Source organism: Mandrillus leucophaeus, unplaced genomic scaffold (genome assembly GCF_000951045.1).
Source record: "Mandrillus leucophaeus isolate KB7577 unplaced genomic scaffold, Mleu.le_1.0 Scaffold80, whole genome shotgun sequence".
NCBI classification, from domain to species: Eukaryota; Metazoa; Chordata; class Mammalia; order Primates; family Cercopithecidae; genus Mandrillus; species Mandrillus leucophaeus.
In genome coordinates this window covers 2921197-2932107 of record NW_012108697.1, presented here as the reverse complement: position 1 = coordinate 2932107, position 10911 = coordinate 2921197, and the positions used below count along the sequence as shown (strand labels likewise).

The window sequence follows — 10911 nt, the reverse complement described above, 5'->3', positions numbered from 1 at the left end:
TTCACCGTGTTAGCCAGGATGGTCTCGATCTCCTGACCTCGTGATCCGCTCATCTCAGCCTCCCAAAGTGCTGGGATTACAGGCTTGAGCCACCACGCCCGGCACAAAAAATTTAAAAATTAGCCAGGTGCAGTGGTGCATGCCTGTAGTCCTAGCTACCTGGGAGGCTGAGGCGGGAGGATCACTTGAGCCCAAGAGTTCAAGGCTGCAGTGAGCTCTGATTGCACCAGTGCCCTCCAGCCTGGGCAATAGGCCAAGACTCTGTCTCTTAAAAATAAAAAATAAAAAGGACCCTATTTCCAAATAAGGTCACCTTCTGAGGTTCCAGGTGGACATGAATTTGCAGGGACACTGTTCAATCCAGTACAGTCCGTATGATTTAAAGTGAGAGGCCGGGCACGGTGCCTCATGTATATAATCCCAGCACTTTGGGAGGCTGAGGTGGGCAGATTACCTGAGGTCGGGAGTTCAAGACCAGCCTGGCCAACATGGCGAAACCTCATCTCTACTAAAAATACAAAAATTAGCCTGGTTTGGTGGCAGCACCTGTAATCTCAGCTACTCAGGAGGCTGAGGCAGGAGAATCACTTGGACCCAGGAAGTGGAGGTTACAGTGAGCTGAGATTGCGCCTCTGCACTCCAGCCTGGTTGACAAAGTGAGACTGCGTCTCAAAAAAGAAAAAAAAGAACGTGAGAGAATCCCCAACCATACTTGCTCCAGTCAATGGGGAATTGTTTGGCTCCTGTAGCTGGGAAGCTGAAGTGTGACTCTTCAGGTTTCAGGCACACAGCAGGAAGAGGAAGCAGGGGTTCAAATATGTCTTCAGGAATCCATCTCTTTTTCTTCATCTCTCGGCTCTGCATTCCTCTGGTGTCGGCTTCTTTCAAGCAGCCTCGTCCGGTACGGTAGTAAGAATGGTCCTTGGCAGCTCCAGGTTCTCACTGTCCTGACAGTCAATCTCAGTAAAAACAGTATCTTTTTCCTGATTTTCCAGTAAGAATCCCAAGAGGAACTCCATCTGGCTTGGGTGGCAGACCAATCCTTGAGCCAAGGGTAGTGCAAGAGCTGGAGAGCTGTAATTGGCTGGGCCTGCCTGGGTCCTATGCCCACCTGTGGAATCAGAGTGGGGTCAGTCTCCCTGAATTCTTGGGATGGGGCTGAGGATTCCTCCTAGAGACGCAGGACATAGAAGACCCAAGATGGGCATTAGTAGGCAGCATGATAACCACACAGCCAGCTCTACCTCAGAGGCAAACATGTCATGTCCCCAGCTCTGAAAATAACCCTTCCAATTAAAGTGAGTGTTTGAAGCAGATGACGATCAACTGTTTCTCCTACTCCTGTTTTCATTTCTTTCTGGTGAATACTAACGTTGAATTGGATATAGAATGTAAAGAGCTTTCCCTTGGCCCATGTTTTGGGAAGTGCCTAGAGAGAAGCAGATCCGGGCTCCTTTGCTCAGAATTTATCCCATGCTTTCACGGTTGCTAATTGCTGTTCTGTCAGACCCCAAAGGTGGGGCATCGTTATTCAGGGCCAGTCGGCCAGGCAGGAAGGCAGGTACAGGATGCGGCTCTGAACCTGTAAAGTGACTGCCACTCTCCAGCTAATGAATACAGGCTTGTAAAAGAGTTGGGACTCTGCTGGCATCCTGAATGGGACAATGGCTAACAGCTAAGTCCTAAAGCTGTGCTTGTCTATAAGCAGCCCTTAGAAATCAGGAGAACAGTAACCACGTGACCCTGAGCACGTGTGGGTAGAGTCTCTCATTTCTTCACTCAGCAAGCATTTTTTGAGAACATTTATGCCAAGCTCTGTGTTAGGCATCAGGGACACAAAAGACAAAGGAAATTCGGTCTGTGGAAGGTCCACTTTTTACTGGGGACTGTAGTCAATGTACTGGAAAGAGAGATGCGTAGGGAGATGGGAGAATACAAGAGGGGCATAGCCAGGAAATGCCTCTTGGAAGAGGAGGGAAGAATGCACGTATGTCATAGATCAAGGACTTGGTTTGGAATCAGGGTGACTCAACCTAAAAATGCTTTTTGGTCATAAATAACAGAAGACCCAATTCAAACTGACTTTGGAAAATAAAGTCAGTTTATTTTCTCATATAAATTAAAGTCCAAAGAAAGGGTGGTTTGATTAAAACAAAAAAAGGAAGTTCACTGTCAGCCTGGCATGGTGGCTCACACTTGTAATCCCAGCACTTTGGGAGGCTGAGGTGGGCAGATCACCTGAGGTCAGGAGTTTGGAACCAAGCTGGCCAACATGGTGAAATCCCATCTCTACTAAAAATACAAAAATTAGCCGGATGTGGTGGCAGATGCCTGTAACCCCAGCTACTCTGGAGGCTGAGGCTGTAATCCCAGCTACCTGGGAGGCGGAGGTTGCAGTGAGCTGAGATCGCACCACTGCACTCCAGCCTGAAGACAGAACGTGACTCCGTCTCAAAAACAAAAAAAAATTAAAAATTAAAGTTCTCTGTCTTCAGGACTGGGGTTCTATTTCTCTGCCCACTGTGGGTCAGCTTCTTTCTTGGATTGGCTTCCCTCCATAATCAAAAGGGCTGCAGTGGATCCAGCCTGACATCCACACACCAAACTGTCCAGGTGACCTGGCATTTCAAGCAAAGTTGCTGAGATCCACTCTGTTGAATGGGCTTCAGTCACAAGCCTGCTCCTGGTCCAGTTACCATGGCCAGGGGCATGGAATGTACTGACCATGGCAGCCTCAGTCACAGCTGTACCCCCGGAGCTGGGGGAGCGTCAGCTGTGCGGAATAGGGAAACGAACGCAGCCACTGTGGATCTGCTATACACAGGAAGCAGACGCCTGGCTAGGCCTGGTGAGGCCTCGTGCATGGTATCATCACTCATCAATACACAGGAGCATTGGCTGGAAGAGGCTCCTGATTCCTCAGTGAAAAGTGTCGTGACCAAGAGGTCAGTTTCCCAGCTCTTGAAAACCAAGAGGCAAAAACCTGTTCTTCAAGGAAAAAAAAAAAAAAATCTTATCAGTCCTCATCATACCTTGGCTTCTGAAATACATGAAATCAGAGCCTCTCTTGGCTTGGCCAGATGCCTCCTCTTGTCTGAGAGGCGGACAGTAGCGTATCACTCAGGGTAGCTTATGGTATTCGGCAGTGAAAAACAACCCCCAGTCCTCAATGGCTCAACGCAAGTCCACCGGGAGTCCAGGTGTGTCTCCAGGACAGTGGCTCTTTACATGATGACTGCAGGATCTGGGCAGAAGATGTTACCACCGTCCTGTAACCTGCACTCTCTGGAACGATACAGTCCCCCACTCCCAATCAAAACCGCAGGAAGAGCCAGCTAGAGAGACAAACATTGGAAGTTAGATGCCTCCACCTGGGAGTGACACTCAGAACTTTTGCTCTCATTTCTTTAGCCAAAGCTAGTTCCAAGACCACGCCTAACATTAAGGTGAGTGCATCCATGCCTGGAAGTAGAGGAGAACCGGATATTGGAGAACACTCGTAATGCCTGCTCCAGTGGAATTCCTGGGCTCCTCGAGCAAGAGCAGAGAGCTGTGCCAGGTGCCGCGCCTGTCCCCTGCACTGGAACCAGCCTTCTGTGATTCCGGCTGCCACACGCAGGAGCTCATTTCCAGGCTGGGAGGAGACTGGCAATGGAAAGATTAACTGCTCCCTGGGTTCCACATGGGGATCAGTACTTTCAATAGTACTTTGTGAGTTCAGCCTCAAAGTAAATGGTTAATTCATCTTGTATCAACAGCACTGTGATTCATAATGTAAACTTGGAGAATCCTTGATGTTTCGGGCCCACATTCCTTTTATTTTGGCTCTGCATTCTTTTAAAGCCACAGTGTGCTCATTTAATAGAATGCAGCATGCAAATGCACAAGTTTTTGCCTGGAGGCAATTTAGCCTGGCTGTTTCAATGGATGTCTTCTTTCAAGTGTATATTCTTTCTTAAATTATTTACTGGGTAAACACACTTTGCATTTTCAAAAGGGAGATTAAGACGGCTTGCTGCAGACCTAGTTCAACAGAAAGCTCCCCGCTTGCCCAAAGTTAGGAGGAAGTTACTTTGGGCTTCTCCCCAAGTTCCTTCGCCACCATCTCACTAGCTGGGAACCCCTCGGCCTGGCTGGTTTTTCTAATTCTCTCCAAACTCTGCATTCCTTTCTGCTTTGCCTACAGCAATATGGGCCGGCAGCCCCTGGCTGCGATTGCAACTAGGCTTCCTCACAGATGGGGCCCACCAGTGCCAGCCTGTATTCCCCCCTTCCAAACTGGCTCAGTCCTATCCACCCAGATGCCCTGAGAGTTCACTTTTCTGATCCTGAGGGGGACCACATTTGCACAACTCCTTTGAGGTCCAAAGCTGGGTGGACGGCCCAGCCGGTCAAGCTTACTTAGAGCTCTCTCTGTTCCAACTCTTTCCCCACCCCCATCTACTCTGCCTCCCAAATGTCTGCCGGCATTTGGTTTGAAAGCAAATGCCCTTTCCTGCTGACACCCCACCCCCACCCAGCACACAGGAGTTCCCTCTAGCTTGGGGAGAAGACCCAGTAATGCTCTGAGAAGGCGTGATGGTAGGAAGTTTCATCTTTGGTGGGGCTTGCTTCAACTTTGAACTTTAGCCTTTTCCATGCAGACTCCCTGAGATTTTCCTGCAAATTAATTGCACAGACTTCTTCTCCATTGTCCTTTGAATGGAAGATTACAGTTACCAGAAACTGCATTCTTTCATGATGACTCTTTGGGCAGTTCTCTTGAGTGCCTGTGTGCCAGCAACTGTGCCATGTGTGGGGTGGTAGAGGTGAATTCCACATGGCCCCAGTCCACACAGGTTGGGCCCTTGGAAGCGGGCGGTGGAGGGGAAGCCACCAGGCCCTGTGGGTGCACCAGGGAGGGGGTGAAGCCTAATTAGGAAGGCTAGGGAAGAGCTGAGGATTTAGGGATTCCTGTGTATTCATATTTCTTACCATGCCTCAGATTGAACAAGTAACACCCACAGCTAATCCTTTCTAAATTAGCATCATGGATGCCTTGGGGTCCTCAACCCACAAATAAAATGGTTGTCAACCAAGCTGTACAAGAGACACACTACTGTAGATTACTGTAGGCAGAATTTTAAAGAGTTTTCATGCTTTTAATCTGTTTCACTGCTGAGTTTCAATTTTGCTGATTTCCTTTGCAAGTCTGATGAGGGTGACTGTGGTAAATAGAGATTTTGACAGTGACTTGGGCAAATGGGATGTGTAGGGACTGTTCTGAAGACTTCTGTCCTTTCCAGAGAAAAGGGGGAAGAAATCAGTTTGGGTTTTAAACAGAGCCACCAAGTAGCACCGATCAGTGTTCATAATTAGCCTCCCTATAATAAGCCATGAAGTCCTGTTTTTATTTATTTATTTGGGGGACAGAGAATCTTCCTGCCTCTTGAGTAAGTATGGCCTGTTAAGTCTGAATTAGCTGTCATCACAGAAGAATGAATGTCGCAGTGCAGACTTTCTAGTGGGGAAGGGAAGAACTAAACAAGACAGATCTTAGCCGAGCCTTGCGTGATAAATGAGGACCAAGTGGGCCATTCATCTCCTGCGAGGAGAGTGGACAGAGGCACGAAGGCAGTTTTGCGGAAGACGTGTCAGCAAATGTGATCATTTTGTAACCTGTCAGGAGGAGAAGGAGCTCGTCCTTTTAGGGGGCCACAAGGGAGTGGGTTGGTCTGATATGACAGTTTCCATTCAACCGTTTAGGTTTGGAGAAGGAGGGGACGGGTGAGGAGGAATCCTACTAAAACTACAACCTGATGTCATCCTTCCGGGAAATAAACTCATCTAGGAACTAGAAAAGGCTGCAGAGACCCTGCAAATATTTGTGTGTGTGAAGATACAAAGTAGGGGTGTGGGGTCTCTGTTCCGTGGGGGGCCCAGCTTCATCCCCCCAGCTCCTCCCCATAGAATACCCATGGCCAGTGTTTGGAGACTGGAGTAGGGCAGGAGGCCTTTTGCTGCTTGGAATTTGGAGGAGGGCTGGGTGGGGTTTGCCGTGGGGTTTTGAGCTGGACAGATAGCTGGCTAGACCGCCAGCCAGCCTATGTCTCTATTTCCGTGCGGCTCTGTGAGAGCGAGCGTGGGCACGGCTGTTTGACCTAGGTTCCCTTTGAAACTCTCAACAAAGCACTCTGATGTTCGACCTCTTTTCTCCGAATGAGGTAACAAATTATGAAACAACCCCATCAGAAGCTCTCTGCAGGCATCTGGGCGCGTGTGTCTCCACTCTGGTCCCCCTTCTGAGTTGCTGGTTCCCCATCAGCACGCAGCCCAGCCAGATCCCGGGGAGGGTGGAATCCCTGGAGGTGAGGGCCCAGCAACAGATGCACAACAGGCACCATGAGTACATTGTATATTTCTCATTTCCATCTTTTTTGCTATGGAGCAAATGTAACGTTTCCTCCTGGCGTAACGGAGCGTGAGCCCCAGTGACAGATGACGGTTTCACAGCCTAAGCTGCACATTTGACACTTGCTTCTCAATTCCATGCTTTTCTTCCTTAGTCTCTCTTTTACTTTTCCCCAGGTATTTTTATGCAGGTAAGTACCTTACTGACATGTGTTTCCTTGGAGTCTTTTACTTGAACAGGAAACACTGCAAAAAAATGAGGCTTGTCTCACCTTTTAAATTAAAAAGAGAAGCTCGCAAAGGGCTCTTGATCGCTTAAAGAGACTACATGGTATTCTGAGCCCAGAGAGCCATTTGATTCGCCTTCGCTTTGCAGTAAGCATTTCTCGGAGGGCAGCGTGACAATCGTGTGGAGTCTTTCGTTTTCTCGTGGATCGTTTGTAGAACCAGAAAGCTGCGTGATCTCTGTTCACACACACACACACGCACACGCACACGCACACGCACGCACACGCTCCCCACCCCCACCTGCGAAGCTGCCGTTTGATTAGCCACCCTGGCCTCGGCCGGCATTTGTGGGAAGGCCCTCCACTTATCTGTGTGTGTTTTTTCTCCTTTGCTGTCTCCTAGAATCATCCAGAACCGCATCCTGCTCGTCATCCTAGGGATCGTCGTGGTCATCACCATCCTGATGGCGATCACTTTTTCTGTCAGAAGACACTGATGTATCTGCTCTCCCTTGATAAACAGCAACAACAGCTTGTTCTGAGTAATTAAGACAAAATGGTCACATGAATCATTCTGTTGCACTGACAGGCCCCGGGTGACCCTCTCTCTCCCTCACCGCCGTTGGGCTGAAGTGCAAAGAGTGTAAAAATATTTTCTATTCCTGTTTGCATGTGGGTTGGTTTCCTTTTCGAGGTTTGTCTTCACCCAGATTCGTTTTTTAGACGGGAAGGTGAATGTTTATTTGCCTTTTTGCTAATGTCATCAACTAGCCAAAATAGCCCGGTGACACTCCTCTTAGCCCTTTGGACGTGTCAAGGGCCGTGGTTTGGGAGAGGACATGATGAGTCAGTCACGAGAGCTTCTGTTTGTCACACGCCTCTTGTTGCTGAAAAGCTCTTCTGTGATGTCCGAGGATAAAAAGGCAGCAAAAAGCAGGGGATGGAGTCAGTGACCCAGTCCGGCAAGCCAGTCCTGTTCCTACCCAGGCCTCATGAATATGGTCATCAACCTGCTTGAGTGCTTTCATTGTAAAGGTCGGTATTTAATGTCAGTTGTACAGGAAATTGACTTAGCACTTTCCCTGTTTTTCTATTGCATAATTTTTTTTTGAAAACCCAAGAATATTTTTGCTGAGCCTGCCCAATATTCACTGTTCACAACTTTGATTACTGGCTTCAGGAAATATTTCCTTGCCTTCCCCAAATCCCATACTCTCCAGAATCTGCTGGCAAAGTGAGCCCTGGCACGGGATTTAATTGTGACCTCGTCTTCCCTGACCTGTGTAAGCATCTCTGTATCCTTTCGGTTTTAATATCTGCACTGCCAAAAGCAGTCCTCATACATGCAAAAGGTCTGACAAGGTTCTCTCCACATCCATTCCAGTATGTAAAGAGACCATGAATATTTCAGTAAGAGCAAGAACATGACTCCATCAGTGTGAAATTTCAAATGTGATTATAAATATGGGAGAGTCCTATAGGAGGGTCCACCAGAGATAAACTTCACGGAAAACGTTCCCTAACCTCCTTTAAAAGAATAGAGGATGGTGGATTGTTACAAAAGGAACAGCTTGGGTTTTTTAACTAACAAATGTTAGCAAGCCTTTCCTGAATTCACTATGTATTCAAACTTCTAATATGCTCTGTGATTTTTTTCTTTTCATTTCTTTCTGTCTGAGGTAACCAGGCATTGCGTTCAAAATGAGCTCATTTGTGATCAGGCTTAAAAGTTGCCCAAGCTGAGGTCGCTTCCCCCCAGTCACAAAGCAGAATGTGTTTTTCTCAAGACTTCATAGGCACTTACTGGTCCGTACTATCTTTGGAATATAATTAGAAGCTTTGAATCCTTGAAAAGCAAACCTGTTCTCTTCATCAAAAATGCTAACCACCTGTGCCCATGGATCAAGATCACCTGGATGTAGTGCTTGATATTTTTCACAACTCAGAAGAAAACCATTATGGTTTAGAGAGGAAATGCAGAATGGCAGAATCCACCAGAGAAATTGCACTTATCGAAACAGGCCAAGGCCTGCATGTGTTCAGATAAATCATTTAGTGTTGTGTAAATAAAGCTGCAGCCCTTACTTCGGAGGGATGGTGTGGGATTTTGGCCGAGGGAAGCAGGACAGAGAAGGAGCAGGAAGCTATGCTAATTTTCCTGTCGGCTTAAGGGCTCCGTCTCAGCAAGAATCTTGTATTCTGATAACGGAATGCTGTACATGCTAACCACATCTAAGAACCATTAAAAAGCAAGGAAACAAACAAACAACCCTTTTCTCATTCCGACACACGAATAGTCGTCAAGTATTACACCAGCCCCTCCGGTGGCTTCCTTCGAAACTGTTGATATTAGCTAAAGTGTATAACCAGTTACCAGCTGCACTTCGCACGGCCATCGCGTCTACAATGCAGCAGACTCTTCCCAAGGCCACCTAGCAAGCAAGGTTGATCGGATCATCTAAACTTGCCGCCTCCTAAATATTTCACTGAATCCTGGCGTTCGTGTTGAAGTAGACAAAATGAGAAAGGAGGAGTGCATTGCTCACCTCTCGATAGCTTTTTTCATTCAAGTTCTATGTCTTTATCTGCTCTTGACTGTGATTTTACCCCAGTTCAACCTTGGGAGTGGGAAGAATATGAACAGATAACCCTTGGCCTAACAGCTCCATCAAACCTCCTTGAGAGCAACCACCTAGGCCAGGCTGGTGAGTGCTTTGTGAGGAAACTGGTCAGAAGGTTCCCTCAACTCCTTCCTGGTCTTCCTGGACGCTGCAGAAAAGATTTAGGGGATCCCCAGCAGAGGCCAATTGCTCTCCCTCCTTCCCTGCCCCACCGGGAAAGGAATAACATCCACAAACTTGAAGCAGATAGAGAATTCGATCTGTGAAAGGTTCTAGGTACTTAGTGTGTGGACTTTGACAAATATTTCTCAAGTTGGGAGCCCTTGTTAAAAATGATGTTTAAGGGAGTGGTTAGGGGGGAAGATGAAGACGTGGAGGAGGAAGAAGAGAAGGAAGCCCTTGGCATATAAAATTCATGCGGACTAAACAGTTTCCCTGACAGAATAAATAAAGTGGATGCTACCCCACTCCAGAATCAAAAGCAATTTAATTAAAGTCTCTTAAGTTGTAAAGAGTTTTAAATGATCCATGTTGAAGGCGAATGCCTGCAAATGCAGCGGGGCCTGACGTCAGCTGCCGGGCCTGGGCTGGGAGGCCATTTGCTATTCTGTTTAAGGCAGGCTGGATTGTCTTATTTTGGAACCAGCTTGGTGGGGGGTTTGCTTTGCTACTGCTTCTGAGCCCTGAGCTTCAAAGGCTGAAATTAATGGTGAACAAAATTGTGCGGCTCTGGCCATCCCATGCGGGGCAAGCCCATTGAGGGTTATCATTAAGTAAAGAAATAAAGAGGGGGAAGAAAGCCTGCCTGTTCCAAAAACCTCATCAGATAATGACCTCAGTGATTGGGTTTTCATTACCAAACAGCATCCAGAGATTATCAACCCATAGAAGAAGGGAGGGGGAAAAAAAAGAAAGAAAGGAAAAGCAACTGTCTTTCTCTCCCTCTCTTTCTCCTTTTTTTTTTTTTTTTTTTTTTTTGCACATCTTGTCGTCAAAACTGTCAGATCATGGTGCAATCTCAAATCCGAGGAAAACAGCCTGCCTGCTGCTGTATTTGAAGTTGTAATGGTGTCAAAAAGTCACGACTGACTGACAGCCGTCAGTCCCAGAGGGGCTCATTAAATCATAAAAACTTGACAAGGAAATAATTGCGCATTGCCAGCAACTTGGCGCCTGTTTAGACGCTTTTATTTTCTTTCATTATTAGTCCCCACCATTACGTTCATTAACAAATTGCATTAAACAACTGTTAAGGGCTAATGATTTGTTTATCGCTTTTTTTTATTATTATTATTTAAACATTAGCTGTGTCATGTGGTACCCCAGCAGCCTCTTGCCATCATCTGACTGAATATTTTTCCACTCCGAGCTCTGGGTACTGTTGGAATATGAAATAGATTATTCATTACTCTCCTCTTTGCCACTGATTTGGTTTCATGTAGCGTCTTCCACAGAGAAAGATGAAAACTTGTCAAAAATAGGTTATATCTTATTCGAAGGGGTAACAATAGCAGCAGGTACAGGCACACTTTAATATTTAATTAAGGTTGATGTTAACCCCTTTAAATGACTTTAGCTGTAAGTTATATTCAAATGCAGAAGAGAAAAATAATTGTTCTTAATTTGCAACCTGTTCAGCAGGCGTTCTTCATGGAGTGAGCTGGAAATTGAGA

At 46.8% G+C, this 10911-nt stretch overlaps 1 protein-coding gene across 2 annotated transcripts in view; it reads left to right on the top strand.

The window, feature by feature from the left end:
• VTI1A (vesicle transport through interaction with t-SNAREs 1A) overlaps positions 1 to 10498 on the top strand; it is a 379151-nt gene extending 368653 nt beyond the window's left edge. For both annotated transcript variants that reach the window (XM_011967525.1, XM_011967522.1), the window contains one exon: positions 7021 to 10498. In XM_011967525.1, the coding sequence (XP_011822915.1) occupies positions 7021 to 7114 (94 nt within the window). In that variant the 3' untranslated portion in view covers positions 7115 to 10498. The remainder of the gene's footprint in view (positions 1 to 7020) is intronic.
• The last annotated feature ends 413 nt before the right edge of the window (positions 10499 to 10911 follow it).